The sequence below is a fragment of the Heteronotia binoei genome, chromosome 19 (genome assembly GCF_032191835.1).
Source record: "Heteronotia binoei isolate CCM8104 ecotype False Entrance Well chromosome 19, APGP_CSIRO_Hbin_v1, whole genome shotgun sequence".
Taxonomy (NCBI): Eukaryota; Metazoa; Chordata; class Lepidosauria; order Squamata; family Gekkonidae; genus Heteronotia; species Heteronotia binoei.
The window spans coordinates 38,980,796-38,996,480 of NC_083241.1; the positions used below are offsets into that span (position 1 = coordinate 38,980,796).

Here is a 15,685-nt window from a genome sequence, read left to right on the forward strand (position 1 = left end):
CCAAAATCTTGGGTCTCTAAGGTGCTGCTGGACTCGAATCCAGCTCTTCTACTGTAGACCAAGACAGCTATTCTCTGAAACTATGAAAGCTAAAAGCCCAGAGTTATTTCCTGCTTCTGGAAGTGTCTGACTAACTCTTGCAGGGAATCACTTGGGTGGGCCTGCCTCATGAGTTTGGTTTCAGCTCAAGTTCAGACACCACAGCCCTGGTCTGTATCCTTCCCCAGCATGCCCACACCACGCAGGAATGGTCCTCAAGTTTTATTTCAAGGAATAAACTTCCAAGAATAATGACAACTTCAAGTGAAATACCATATTCAAGCTGCAAGTTATACATAAATAGTGTGGGGGGGTTTTGACGCCTCCCAGGAGTATCCAGACGTGTCATTTAACACCCTATCTTAAACTACACACGCACACACCAGTCTTTTAACATTGGAACAAGGTAATGCGGAAGAGTGTCCTTTAAAAATGATGCCCAGTAACTCATGGGGTGACACCGCTAGCTTCCGAAACCCAGGCTGCTGCATTCCTAAAAAGTCCCCTCAGCGCCTCTGTGCTTAAGATGTCTGGCACTGCACGCCTGTTCTCGGCCCCTCCTCATCCTCTTCGAAGGCTTCCATGTGCCGGTGGTGAGGCCGCTCCCTGGGATCGAACTCCATGAGGTCGACCTGATCCATGTCGTCTGTGATCATGACGTCTTCCCGGGGAGGGAGCAGAGCTTCTAACAGAGACAGCCGCTCCTTGGGGAGCCAGTCTTTCTCCGGGAATACAACCTGTAGCGGAAGAGCGTTGAGTGAGTAGAGAAGAGCTATGTGAGGCCCACATCTGGCGTTATTTTCCATGACACTTTGTCATAAAGCCATTAAAGCCTCCCTTCACAATGCTCTAACATCTTGCCTCTTAGCCCAGGATCCCAACCACCAAGGAAAATTCCCCAAGATGCTGATACACTTTCTTCCTGCAAACCCTAAATCAAGGACTCTCCCCTCCTCTCTGTGAGCACTTTGCTTGCTTCTGCACATCACGCCAGGAAAAGAGAGAAGGGAGGGTTTTTACAACCCTCTTTTCTCAACTACTTCTTCTCCCACATCAGGCACCTTGTGAGGTAGGTGAGGCTGAGAGAGCTCTGAGAGGATTCAGACTGGCCCAAGGTCACCCAGCAGGCTTCATATGGAAGAGGAGTGGGGAAGCAAAGTTGGCTCTTCAGATTAGAGCCTGTTGCTCTTGCCCACAACACTACACTGGCTCTTGATGGCAGTCAACAACTCAGGTGCCTCAAGAAACCCCTGGGCCAGGACTTCCCCTGTTCTGGGAGGATGGCGAGTCCTTTTCACAAGTGTCCACTTGGGTGGGAGCTGATGGCTGGGGCCAGTCTTTTTGAACTACACTTGCAGGTGGGAACAGGGGCTCCAGTGAAAAAGTCACTGATGACTGTTCACGGAAACCACCTATCTAGGCGTGCCAATTACCTGCTTTGGGCCAGCAGGAGAAACAGCTGGTCCATTGGGCTGAGTGCTGACATCACATGTAGACAAAAACCCAGACTTAACGTCTGATGGCAAGCAACTCTCTAGAAACTCTATGGTGATACCGTGGAAGCATCAATGTGCTGACATAACTTCTAGGGGCTTGCCTGAACATAGACGCCAGATGCTGTTTTTCCATCCCTTGCCCTGCCCCAGAAGCTCTGGGGACTCCAGACTGCCACCTGCCATTCCTACATCTAAGTCACTTAACTTTTAAACTTTTTTTTGTTTACTTACCAAGAACTGTATAATTAGAGAACCCTTTTCCAATGGATTTTTATAAATTGGCATCCCCTCGCTGTGGATGCATTTGAGGTCTCCGTGTTTTATCACCTCACCTGTTGGAAGAAGAGTTCCACATTTAAAATGCACTTAAAAAAATACAAACAAACTTTTCCAAAAGCCCATTTCTGAGAGTTTAACAGCTTCCTGCATCCCATTTTACTTTAACAAGGAAGGAAATATGTATATTTTACTGAAATATAAAGTTGTCGCTGGACTTGATCATTTCATGTACTTGACCATCCAGTGTAGTTCTATGCTAGCTGAACATTTCCTAATTAGACTATCACACAATTTATTGGGCAGAAAACCAGAACGCTGTTCCCTAGACTACCTCCCAAATTGTCTCTATGTACATCCCATTTTTCCTTTTTCACAGACTTACTATGGCCTAGCGTAGCTGCCTCCAAGCTTTCTACACTGCAGAACCCAATTTTAATCCCATGGGGTGGAAGTATGGGGCCTGCTGAATTGCAGAAGCACACAAGGAGGCGTTGGAATCATGATTTCCCTCCTGGCGTACTTCACAGTCTAATACTGTGAGCAACAAAGGGAGAGCTCCAGAGACACAGGGAAACAATCACTATGGTGATGCATATTTTGAGTTTGTTTCCCCAACAAAGCTTTAACCTGTATTCTCCTGGCTGGACAGTCAATGCACGTCCTGTTTTCTTGGTGCAATTCTGGGGCCCGTATGAACTTCAGTGCAATTATTCACTGATGGAGAGGGCTTTGACTCTTGAAAGCTTATAGACCCTGGAAAATCTTGTTGGTCTCTCCCTTAAGGTGCTCCTGTACTTGAATCTTGGGTATTTATTCATGTATTCCTGTTAACAGTCAGTGATTTTCTTTCCAATTAACAGAACCATTTCCCCTCCAGGGGAAAGATCTACAAATTGGCAAGATCTACAAATTTTGGGTTTATTCCAAATTTTTTGGGGAGGCAAATGAGGTGTCCCTTCCTCTCCACTTGAAATGAAGACTGAATGTTTTATACTGCTCACCACCTCTCCCCTGAGAGTAAGAATCCAGGTTCCTCAAAAAGTGGCACAGAAAACAGAAACAAAATCTAACATTAAGAAGTTGGCTGCTGGCTGTCATGCACAAGGGGTCCCACCAAACGTTTATTTAATTTATTCATTTAAAACTTTTGGGCGCTTGCCTTCCTGCCCAACCAGGGGCAAACAAAGAAGATTAATTATCAACTTTTTAAAAGCAGCATGTGAACAAATTCTCTCTCCCAGCGAGTGACCTCATCTTACTGTCCTAGTAAATGAAGTTCTGTGACCCATCTGACCCAGTGGTGGACCTCCTGATGACCCCTGGGTTTTGGCCACTGCGTGACAGACTGCTGGTGCCATATTCAACTTCTCTTATGTTCACCTGAAGGTCATAACCCCAGGATTTAAAAGCCACTGTTTTGCACAAAAACAGGCAATAATCTTTTAAAAGAGCAAGACTTCCAGAGTCCAAACTCCCTCCATCAGATGCAACGGACATCCCTGAGCCCTTAATATCACACCTTCAGACTGGGATTTGAGGCTTCCAGATATTCGTTCCCGCTTGTTACCTAATGACAGGTGCTTCAGTTCTCAGAAGCGTAGCTCCTGGCAATCTGAGTGGTCTTTAAGGGGCTACTGGAATCTTTTTTTAAAATGTGTGCCTGCAGCTGGAAGTCATGGCAAACTCCAGTGACTGACCCCCTACTGGAGGGCCTAGAGGATATTCAGAGGTGGCTGAATAAAGCCTGCCCCCGCCTCTGGTATTTCAAGGAGATCACCCCACTCAGCAACGATGAGATTGGACTATCCAAATCAGGGCTCTGGATTCAAACCTTGCTCTTTCGCATTAATTACCTCCTGAAACAATCTCTTTAAAGGAAGCACACAGACTGTTAATTCAGCCAAGCTAGCCACAAATCTCACCTGGCCTGGAAGAGATTACGAGGACTCTCTCGTCCAGCGTCTCTATTGTCTTTTTGAAACCACACAAGGCTTCTGTGAGCTGAATGCTCATTTTCATAATAAAGTCCTGGCCTCTTCTCTGAAACACGGGGTGGTCCTTCTGATCGAGCACAATGATGACGTCTCCGGGCTCCAGATCTGGCTCCTGATCGCCTTCCCCGTGAATCATGACTTTCTGACCGTCTTTCATACCTGCGGGACACAAAGCAAAAGAAAACAAAGCTTAGCACCCACATGCTATATGTCAAACCAGTGCCAGACAAAAGCAATCAAAACCTGTCTGGTAAATTCAGTACTGGACTATTCAGGGGATTGTATCGTAATCACATTACTTATTTACAAAATTTATACCCACCTATCTGCACCGATCAGGGCCACCAAGGCGGCTGACAATTTAAACAAGCGTTATGAAAACGCATCATAAAAACAACTAAACCCGGAAAGTTAAATGTGCATGTAAAAGCACAGAGAAACAGTAACTGAAATAGGACAGGAAGGAAGGATTACTGAGAGAATGGAAAGCCATATGGAACAAAAATGTCTTCCTTCGCTGGGGGAAGACAGTGGCAGAAGGGTAGAGGCAAATATCCATGGGGAGAGAGTTTCAGTTTTGGTGCCGCAGTCAAGGAAGCACCCCCCTCAGGTGTCACCAATGTGCTCTGAAAACAGTTCTGGAATAGGCCAGAGGACCGTTATCTGACCCTGGAGCCTAGGTTATATTGTTCTTGTAGCAAAACTTTTACTAATAAATGCAGTCTTTCTTGGGAAGAGTTCAGAGAGGCAGACAGGGGCAAAACAAACAACAGAAAGTGGCCACGTACAAAATACAGCCAAAGGATGGTTGGGAGAGATATATCCCAGCGTGTGTTGGCTGGCAAGTCTGTAGTAGATGTCCAAAACTTTCTAAACTCAACTGATGCTGGTCCTAAGCCTGACCTGCAAGGCCCCAGGCCATGCTAGCCTGATCTCATCAGATCTCGGAAGCTAAATAGGGTCAGCCCTCGTTACTGTTTGAATCGGAGACCACCAAGGAAGTCCAGGGTCATTATGCAGAGACATGGCAATGGCAAAGGGCCTCTGAATGTCCTTTGCCTTGAAAACTCTATAGGGTTTCCATAAATCAGCTGTAACAGTGGCAACCCGCCCCCCTCCACCAAAACCCAATGCAGGCACTAGAATGGAACAATCTCACCCAAACTTTGGGACTCCCTCCTTAGATCTGTCTGTCTCTCTCTATCAGTTTCTTTTTGCAAGCTTCATTTTTTTTGTTTCATCTGGTATGCCTCCAATAGCAGTTTACTGCCCCTCCTTCTAGCGTTGTTTATGCATTCCTGAATTATAATTTTAATTGAACTTTTAGTTGTTGAAATATTGTATGTTTTTTTGTATTCACCCCCTTGACTGGGTGGGAAAGTCTGCATGAAGAATGTTTCAAATCAAACTGTGGCTCAGGAGCCCCATGTGGCTCTTTCACAGATATTGTGCGGCTCTCCAAGCCCAAACCAGCCATTTAAAGTTAAATTTGCTTTCTTTCTACCTTTCCCTCTCCTCCTCCCTCTCCCATTTATCTGCCTGCCTTCTCGCAAATGTCTGCTGTACATGCCTCGCAGCTCTCAAACATCAAATATTCTGTGTCGCTCTTACGTTAAGCAAGAAGAAGACTGCAGATTTATACCCTGCCCTTATCTCTGAATCAGAGTCCCAGAGCAGCTTACAATCTCCTTTATCTTCTTCCCCCACAACAGACACCCTGTGAAGTGGGTGGGGCTGAAAGAGCTCTCCCAGAAGCTGCCCTGTCAAGCACAACTCCTATGAGAGCTATAGCTGACCCAAGGCCATTCCAGCAGCTGCAAGTGGAGGAGTGGGAAATCAAACCTGGTTCTCCACACGCTTAACCACTTCACCAAACTAAGCAAGTTTGGTCACCCCTGCTTTAAACAAATTTTTTTAAAAATCAAGACCCTTACCTTTGTCAATGTGAATTTCTAAGATCTTCTTCTCCCGCACCACTTTGTTGCCATTGCAGGTGGTGCACCTGTCCCGGGGGTTGATGCGCTCGCCTTGGCCTTTGCAGTCGGGGCAGACTGTCTGGATCTGCTGCACCATGCCCGGCCCAATCTGCTGCACAATCACCTGCATCCCTCGCCCTTTGCACGTCAGGCACTTCTCCACAGCCCCTTTCTTCCCACCGTAGCCTAGAAACAGGGGGAGAGGAGGAATAAAGAGTTTTTAATTCATATGTTCACCCATATTAAAGAGAGGCACGACAACCTAGATGGCTGAATCTCAGCACTGATGCTGAAGTGAAGATCTCTGCCGAAATATGTATTGACTGAGCATGGCCTGAGCAGCACCCACTGCTGCTGTTAGCTGTGTAACCAGAGAAGTTACACAACAATCCCAATTAATTTGCAGCAACACCAAAGGTGAGTGATACAAGTCAAGGCACATTTATAAGTGGCTTGGGAAAACAGGAACGGAAACAGACCTAAGCCTTCCGATACCCAATTATTTCTCTGCTCTTGAACCACACCACCTGGTAGCCCGAAAGAAGGCAGAGGAAAGCCGGTCAGGCAAAGGACACATCTCCTGCTCACTGTCCTTTCCAGCTGCCCAACCAAAAATTCACAGGGAGCCCATGAGCAGTGGATGAAAGCAAGAAACTCCCCCTGCCATCTGCAACACCAGAAACATTCAGAAAATCATGTGTCCCCACTCCCTGACATTTGGTGGTTAGTTCTGCCCTTCTGAGACAGCTGTTTTGTGAAGATGCCCACTGCCCTGTGTCAGAATTCCAAAGGTGCCCACAGGCTCCAAAAGGTCAGGGGTCCCTGCACTATAGACAGCGAGAATCTAAAAATATTGCTGCATGACGCGTTCAGTAGCTTTCAGGGCCCTTGCAACGATCTAGCTTCTATGTACAAACTCCGGTGCTTGTTTCTTTAAGGCATGAATACTCTGGCTTTCCCAGCCAGACAAAAGTTCCCAAATTAGCTTACAATTAGAAAAGTCCAGACCAGTTGCAGAGTTCCACTTGTGTCCAGTCCAGAAGGTCATTTACCTTTACATTTGTCACAAATTACATTCTTCTGAAGTGCCAGTTTCCGCGTTGTCCCATTATACAAGTCTTCAAGACTGACACTCAACTGATGCACCACATTCTTGCCTTAATAAAAGAAAGAGTTCAGGTGTTTGGTATCAAAGCCTGCCATTTACAAGGCTCTTGTCTGAAGCTTTTTAGTCCCCTCCTCCTCCCTTTGAACAGTCAACATGACACCCTTGTCCTTGAAAAAGCACGCACCATGTTCCTGGTCAGCATGAACTGAACATTTTATTTCATAGTACAATTGCTCCCCCTCCCCCAGTCAGCTGTCAATCTATCCGTTCAAAGTTGTTTTTTTAGAAAATATATGATTTATACCTCACCCAAACTGGAATTCAGCCATTTTGCCACTCTCTCCCCTTCATCTTACTGATCCTTTCCCTTGTGGCTAGATGTCTTTCACACATGCTTGAATAACACACTTTCAATCTACTTTGCAATCAGAGTTAACTATACAAAAGAACAAAATTCACTTGCTAACTTCGGAAGTGCTTTGAACGCGCATTCATGGGAATGGCCTGTGACTTGGGCAGACCCCGTTCAATCCCCAGCATCTAGATAAAAAGGACCAGGCAGGAGGTGATATGAAAGACCTCTGCCTCAAATCCCAGAGAGTTGCTGCCAGTCTCTGAGTAGACAATACTGACCTTGGCGAACCAAGGTTCTGATTTAGTATAAGGCAGCTTCATGAGTGCACCTGGCTCAAAGTGCATTGTTCAGCATGTGTGAAAACGCCAGTAGGCAAAAAGGAAGCTTAATAGAAGTGACTTCTTAAGAGCCAATTTCTATAAAGCCAGCCATCCCTGCATTGAGGCAAGATGTGAATACCTTTTTAGTACTTCCCCAACTGTGTATCAAACGCAGACTATGGGTAAAACTCAAATACCATGAAAACTTTTCCATATCAGCATTATCTTCTGTATCAGCAGCTATACGTTGTATAGCACTTAATTTTTTAAAAATCCCAGAAACTCAGCTCTCCAGTATTAAAAAACAGGGTATTTCATGCTTATTGTTGTAAACTTACAAGAAGAAAATAATCCACCCCCGCTCAGGAACCTAAATATTAAGGCATTTCATGAGCTCCAACATAAACAGACAAACCTTATGATTTTTTAAATGTGATTTTTGTCCATTAATAAGATCTGGAGGCTTTGAGAATCAAATCTCCATCAGATAGCTTTGACTCTTGTTGGTTTCTGAGATTGTTTTGCAAGATTGTTAAAAAAAAATCTAATCTAGGGGGGGGGGGTTCAACGTGGTGCCTGTGGGCACCAGGGCACCTGCCCAAGTGTCTTTAGAAAATGGGCAGGGCTAGGTGCAGCTTTTGTCCAGCAGGGTTTCTGATTGGCCACTGGAGATTTTATTGCCTGTGCAGATTTTTAAAAATGCTACTTGGGCAGCAACTCTGCCACAGCACAAGGGTCTTCACTGTGTGACTGACGGCAAGCGGCAGCAGCCATTTTTATTTATTTTGAAGCTGTTTCTGCCTCCTGCAGCAGCCATTTTGTGACTGCGCTCACTACGTTGTGTCCAAATTCAAAGGTGTCCACGGGCTCCAACAGGTTGGGGACCCGTGTTCTAATCATCATGTGACACTTGATTTAAAGCCTTACAAATGATAAGTTGATGGTTACTAATGAAAGCAATATAATTGCTGCGATGTAGTATTATTGCTATTGCTATATGAACCCTAATAATGGGCCAAAACATACAAGAGGGCATGAAATGGGGGCCAGCTAGAAGGCATTCACTAGTAATGATGGCTCTGCATTGAAATGAAGTCAGGAGCTTTTATGCTGAGATGGAGCCTTCGGTTAGTTGAGAAATACCCTCTGTACACAAGTTATGGTTTTCAAAATGCTAAACTTTTATAAAGTCCCATAATCTTTTTAAAAAACTTCATACCTCTTCTCTCTCTATTCATTCGGCCTCCACCACCAAAGAACATGTCAAAGATGTCCATGGGTGAAGAGAAAGCGCCGCCACTTAAGCCGCCTTCTTTAATAGCTTGTTCCCCACCCTGGTCATAGAGGTCCCTTTTCTTGGGGTCTGACAGAACTTCATAAGCCTGGGATATGAGCTTAAACTAAGGAAAAAAAGAGACCCACTAAATACAAGCTGATCACTGAATCGTGACAGTTAACATTTTGTTCAAATCACTGAGCAAAGTTCCACATGTCACTTAAAGAGACTCATGAGGGACTTTGAGTATTACAGGGCGAAAGCTGTATTCTTTCCATTTTTAAAATCCACTTGACCCCTGATTGAGCAGTGTGTAGATTCTCCCGCAGAAAATGGATGTGTTTTACTGGGAAGAGTCCAGCAAGCCTATTGGTATTGCAGGGGACTGGGGAGGGATTGCAATGACCAACCACCACTTTCAGTGACCCTGCTCTCTGTGGTAACACTGCCAACTGCAGTACCACCTGGACCATAGAAAACTGCTTTTTTTCCGCTCTGAGAGCTCTGGGACCTCCCTCTCAAATTTCCATCATACCTGTTAACAGGTTTGCAACCTCTGGTATCAAAGAACGGAAGGGCCCCAAGTTCTGCATTTCCTGACCCACCAGCTTTTCTACTACCTCTGGAGCTGAAGATGCAGAATTTGGCTACACTCCTGCTTTTCTCGCCAAAGCTTACAACATTGCTTCCCCCTCCATTTTATGCTCACAGCAACCACCCTGTGAAATACATACGATAGGCAGAGAGAATATAAAAGAAGCTGTGTTGGATCAGACCAAGGGCCCCTCCAGGCCAAGACAGGGGCCAAAACTCAGGTGCTATCATGATGTCCACTGGTAGGGCTAGAACTCCAGAAGCCCTCCCACTGTGGCCCCCCCAAAGCACCCAGAAGACAGTGCACCACTGCCCCAGATAAGAGTGTTCCATCTGTACCTGGTGGCTAACAGCCACTGATGGACCTTTGTGCCATATGTTTCTTCAATCCCCTTTTGAAGCTGTCTATTATTGTAGCCGCCACCACTTCCTGCCAGTGAACTCCATGTATTAATTCTTCTTTGGGTACAGAAGTATTTCCTTTGATTTGTTCTAAGCCAACTTGCTCATTAATCTCATTTATTTATTTATTCGAGATTTATATCCCGCCCTTCCCACGAATGGCTCAGGGCGGCTTCCAACAATTAATCAAACATAAAATTTAAACAATTTCAAGTATAAAACAATTAAATATTTAAACAGTTAAAACCTTAAAAACCTCATTGAGTGCCCACAAGTTTTTGTATTATGAGAAAGGGAGAAAAGACCTTCTTTCTCTACCTTCTCTATCTCATGTGTAATTCTGTCAACCTCTGTCTTATCTCACACACATCCAATCATTGTTTCTCTAAGCTAAAGAGCCCTAAACTCTTTAGCCTTTCTTCACAGGGAAGACTTTGCATCCCCTTAATCGTTTTAGTTGCCCTTTTCTGCACCTTCTCCAATCAGTCTGGTCAAAAATCACCCGGTGATCTTCTGTGGGAGAGTGCAAAACTGAACTTAGGTCTCAGAGATCCAAATCTAGCACTATACTGAACTTGTAGTGCTAAAGGAATTTTTTTTTGGGGGGGGGGGAATTTGTGGGTTATTTTGACCCTGAGTCTCCCTGCACCTGGAGCTGCTAGGGCTAGCCCGTCCAAGGGATTAACCAAGGCAGATGGGACCACCCCTTATCAGTCAAGAGTCATGCTACACCTCGTTTTAAACTTCCTCAATGTGCTACAAACACTCCACTTTGCAAAATCTAAACAAAAGTACATTATGGGTGATAACAGGCGGGCAGTTTGGGACAGATGGGAGGCATCCAGGATTGGGCTGGCTCAAAAAGAGCCATCCTGAAGCCTCCACACATTCTGGTGGGAGGCGGCCCCATCCCGTCCACAAGGCAGTTTGGCTCAATCAGATGGGGGGCACTCAAGCCCCGCCCCCCCCCGCCCACAGCCAGCTGAAGGCTGTGCTCCCCAGCCTCCACTTCCCTCCCATCCTCACCGTTTCAAATGCCCGGGAAGGGGTGGTGGAGCTTCCCGGGGCATGTAAAGTCCCCCATCTCTGCCAATCAACTGATCAGCTACTAAACTGGCTCTGGAGGCTGGGGGCTTCTATGACAGCCCTCTGATGTTATTGCCATCAGCTGTGGGGTGAGAGGGCAGTAGCAGCGGGAAGGACGAGCTGCGGAAAGAGAGGCCGCAGCCGCTGTTTCATCCCACGCCTCAGTCCCAAGATGCCAGCCACGGCCCCATTACCCGCTCTCCCTCGCTGGGGTTCTTGTCGGGGTGGTACTTCAGTGCCAGCTTGCGATATGCCCGTTTGATCTCATCTGAAGTGGCGTTGGGCTTCACACTCAGGATGTCGTAGTAACCCGTCTCCTTCACCATGATGGCCTGCAAAGGACAAAAGAGGAAGAAATGTAAGCATCTGGGAGATTTTTTTTTTGTCACCATTGTTCTTCCTCCACTCATAAGACTTTCCCTTTCTGGGACAACATCTGCCAGACTCCAAATAATGTTAAAAGTACATTGTTTTTATTAATACAAAACTGTATCCCCACCTAAGAGGGAGCATTCCCTCTGCTCTCACATTGGAGGGGGACTCTAAGCTTAATTCCAGAAGGTTATGAAGTTATGAAGACTTCTTGTGGCAATCTGAAGCCTAACAAATAGATAGTGGTATAAGTCTGTGTGAAGGCTTTTAGTTACTAAACTGACTAGTCTTCAAGAAGCCACCAGACTTACTCTTCATAATGGTACTTCAGTTGCATAAAGGTTCCCATCTCCAGCAGCAGATAATGGGAAAGATGTATTACTGTGTGGGACTCTGGAGAGCTGCTGCCAGTCAGAGCCAAGCTACCATGGACTAATGGTTTCACTCTGTACAAGAAACACTTCACTGTTTCTGTGTTCTTTAAGCACTGGCCTTTCTAAGATCACAAAAACTAGGTCCTCGAGCAGGTAAATGTACACTGCTCAGCCAGAAACGGATCAGCAATGAGGGAGTAGCCTCCTCCAAGGGTATGATTTGCAGCTGTGGGTCTTAAAGGTGCTACTGAACTCCAACTTTGTTCTGTTGCATGGCTGCCCACCTGGATCTACCTAGGAACAGCAGCAGGAATGACCCCTAATGTGCTCCTCTCCTGGCCATCTTGGTGAGAATGGATGATATCTTCTGGTTAAGACCTTAGAACAAGAAGTCCCAGGTTCAAATGGAACCTCTCTTGCTAACTCATGAGGGAAATTTCTCCAGCCCAAATCTGCAAAATGGAAATATCGCTATCCTGCCAACACAACCTCAATTTATTTTTTTTAATCTGGTGGCACCTTTAAGAGCAACAAGTTTTATTCAAGGAATAAGGTTCTATGCATGCAACTGGACTAAAATGTTGCTCTGCTGCTTCAGACTGACATGGCTAACCAACCTGAACTCACAAACTATATTACTCACCAACCCTATGCCCACACATTTGATATCATCACTATTTACAGCACAAATAATTGCACAAATATTGTTAATTCCATGTCCATAATGAACAGCACCTGTTCAAATACCAGCTGTATTTATGTTAAGGGCACTGATGCCCGTAATCATAAGACAAATTCCACTGAGACTAACATATACTATCTCCTAACCACCAGCAGAAGAAATATTTATTGTTTACAGCCAAAGGCCATCACAATAGAAAATTAAGAACTTAATGATAAAAAGGGACGAAAAGCATCATAAAAAGAAATCAGTTACAAGATAAGATACAGAAGCAAGTAATATTGAGTTGCAGAAATACGATTACCATTAGGCTCAAGTCTAAACCTAATTAATTACAAATATTAATATGTGATAAAATTATGAACCTAAAATAAAACCAATTAGTCACAAGATTTATTTACTGAAATGGCAACCTTGGCCCTAATTTTGTTTACAGCCAGGGGCAAAGAGTGACACTCTGTAGGAAACGAACGGGTCTGTATCAGATAGTAAGAAAACCAGCTTATCAAGGTCAGAGGAAAATTTTTATCCCTTTAACAGGTTTTCAAGTAATTCCAACTTCTGCATACATAGGACAAAATCAAGTGTAATGTAACATATCCTCTGGAACTGTTATACAAACACGTAGTGCTTCTCCTCCATTTGCGTAATTTATATATTACATGTAACAATGCTGTTAAAACAGCACCAATAATGCCAACAGCACTAAGGCTCAAAACAATGTTAACACAACTACTTCAGACATTTGAGCATACTGCTAATGGCAGTCTATTAATAGCACTGATGCTACTAGAAGCATAAATATTAACCATGGTATTAAGTACTGAGACACTGGATACAAACAGGGATGCCAGCCTCCAGGAAGATCTCCTGGAATTACAACTTATCTCGAGACAACAGGGATCACTTCCCTGAGAGCAAATGCTTGCTTTGGAGGGTGGACTCTATGGCTTTATACCCTACTGAGGTCTCTCCATTCCCCAAACTCCTCCATCCCCAGGCTCCATCTCCCCCCAAATCTCCAGGAATCTCCCAACCTGAAGCTGGCAACCCCTTACAGTCATGACCCTAAAACGCAAGAACTAATGCAAATTGAAAGTTGTAAAGTAAAGTACTTTTATTAATGACACTCATACATATTGAATGCAATACATTATATGCTAACATTATCTTACTTTTTCATGAAAGGCCGGGAGCACAATTAGGGCCTTCACACTCTTACAATGTGATCCTATCTACAGTTACATCAGCAGTTCCCCACTGATTTCAGTGGGCTTGGGAGGAGGTAACTTTGCAAGGGACTACACTACAACAAAGTTGGAGTACAGCAGCACCTTTAAGACCAACAAAGTTTCATTCAGACTGGAAGCTTCCATGTGCATGATCAGTCTGGAGAAGTATGTATGCACATGAAAGCTTACATTCTGAATAAAACTTTGCTGGTCTTAAAGGTAGATCCAAGTGGGCAGCCGTGTTGATCTGAAGCAATAGAACAAAGCAGTGGACAAGTGGTACCTTAAGACCATACGCTCTTAAACAGACTTCATCAGACATTCCATTTTGTCTGATGAAGTCTGCTTAAGAGCATACGAAAGCTTACATTCTGAATAAAACTTAGTTGGTCTTAAAAGTGACACTTGTCTATTGCTTTGTTCTATATGGTCTTAAAGGTGCTACTGAACTCCAACTCTGTTCTATTGTTCCAGACCAACACGGCTGCCCACCTATAGGGGACCACACTGTTAAGAGATCAGCACTGACACCAATTGACAAGCTCCAGTGACAATGCGCCCCCTCCCCCCAATCAATTACCATCAACAGCACTTAATACTGGCCGATATTATAACATCAATAATAATTCACATTAATGCAACCCTCTCACCCCCCCCCAAGATCTGTCAATTGGCATCAATACTAATTAATGCTACCCTCCCACCACTCCCAGGAAACCTGTCAATGAGCAGCAATAGTAATTAATTCCAATGAAAAGCACCATCCTGCTGCCCCCCCAGGTGACCTATCAATTATTATTAAGAACTGATACTAATTAATACTACCCCCCCCCCCGCACTGTCTCCGGGAGCCCCGTCAATGAGCACCAATGGTTATTAATGCCAATTAAAACTACCCTCCCGTCATCCCCGGGAGACCTGCATGAGGATCAATAGCAATGCGAATTAAAAATACCCTCCCGCCGCCTCCGGGAGCCCCGTCAATGAGTACCAATAGCAATTAATCCCACCCTCCCGGCGCCCCAGGGAGCCCCATCAATGAGCACCAATAGCAATTAATCCCGCCTCCCCCCGGGGAGCCCCGCCAATGAGCACCAATAGCAATTAATCCCGCCTCCCCCGGGAGCCCCCGCCAATGAACACCAATAGCAATTAATCCCGCCTCTCCCGGGAGCCCCCGCCAATGAGCACCAATAGCAATTAATCCCGCCTCCCCCGGGAGCCCCGCCAATGAGCACCAATAGCAATTAATCCCACCCTCCCGCCGCCCCCGGGAGCCCCGTCAATGAGCATTAATAGCGATTAGTCCCGCCTCCCCCGGGAGCCCCGCCAATGAGCACCAATAGCAATTAATCCCGCCTCCCCCGGGAGCCCCGCCAATGAGCACCAATAGCAATTAGTCCCGCCTCCCCCGGGAGCCCCGCCAATGAGCACCAATAGCAATTAATTCCACCCTCCCGCCGCCCCCGGGAGCCCCGTGTATTAGTCCAGGGTTACCAGAGGCCCTCTTTTTAGGGTGTCCGTCCTCTTTGGGGCTCTTTTTCCAACAAAAAAACTGATGAAAAGTGTCCTTTTTGTGGGGTTGGAAAGTTACGCCTACCCCTAGCCGGCAGCAGGGATCGCAGCTGACCCAGGCGGGGTCTTCAAAACGAAACCTGCCACAGGGAGCCCTTGTTGAAATCCCCGCTTTTCCCAAACCACGCCCATCAATACTGCCCTCCCCCCGCAAGACCTGTCAATCAGCATCGGTACTCATCAATACTAATCGATATCCCCCCTCAGGGGTGCTCTGAAAGGCCCCACCCCGCCTTCGCACACCCACAAGGACCCCAAAAGAGCGTATTTACTGCTCTTTCTCCGTCCCGCGGCGCCCTCACAGAGTAGCAACACTCCGCCGCCGAAAGTGCGGATCCTCCTCAGCGCGTCACTCCGGCAGTTTCTAGCGCGCGGCCGGCGGCCCAGCGGCTTTTATATAGGCGACCGGCGAAGCTTCTCGAAAGCCGGCGTCGTGACGTCACCGAAGGCTCTGGAAACCTCTAGCAGGGCGAAGGCGGGGGCTGCCGCGTCGCTCGCTCGACCAATCAGGATAGGGGACGGGGA

General features: G+C 46.0%; 1 protein-coding gene across 2 annotated transcripts; it reads right to left on the reverse strand.

Annotated features, from left to right (window-relative positions):
- Positions 1 to 246: 246 nt before the first annotated feature.
- Positions 247 to 15,531, reverse strand: DNAJA4 (DnaJ heat shock protein family (Hsp40) member A4). 2 transcript variants are annotated; one of them, XM_060259870.1, is made up of 8 exons: positions 15,433 to 15,531; positions 11,120 to 11,257; positions 8,787 to 8,967; positions 6,837 to 6,941; positions 5,743 to 5,970; positions 3,737 to 3,967; positions 1,767 to 1,867; positions 247 to 776 (listed from the first exon to the last, which is right to left on the reverse strand). In XM_060259870.1, the coding sequence occupies exons 2-8, from the start codon at positions 11,249 to 11,251 to the stop codon at positions 561 to 563; spliced, it is 1,194 nt and encodes a 397-aa protein (XP_060115853.1). In that variant the 5' UTR covers positions 11,252 to 11,257; positions 15,433 to 15,531; the 3' UTR covers positions 247 to 560. The 2 variants fall into 2 exon arrangements, with proteins under 2 accessions (XP_060115853.1, XP_060115855.1); XM_060259872.1 differs by lacking the exon at positions 15,433 to 15,531 and having other exon boundaries at positions 11,120 to 11,276.
- Positions 15,532 to 15,685: the final 154 nt, after the last annotated feature.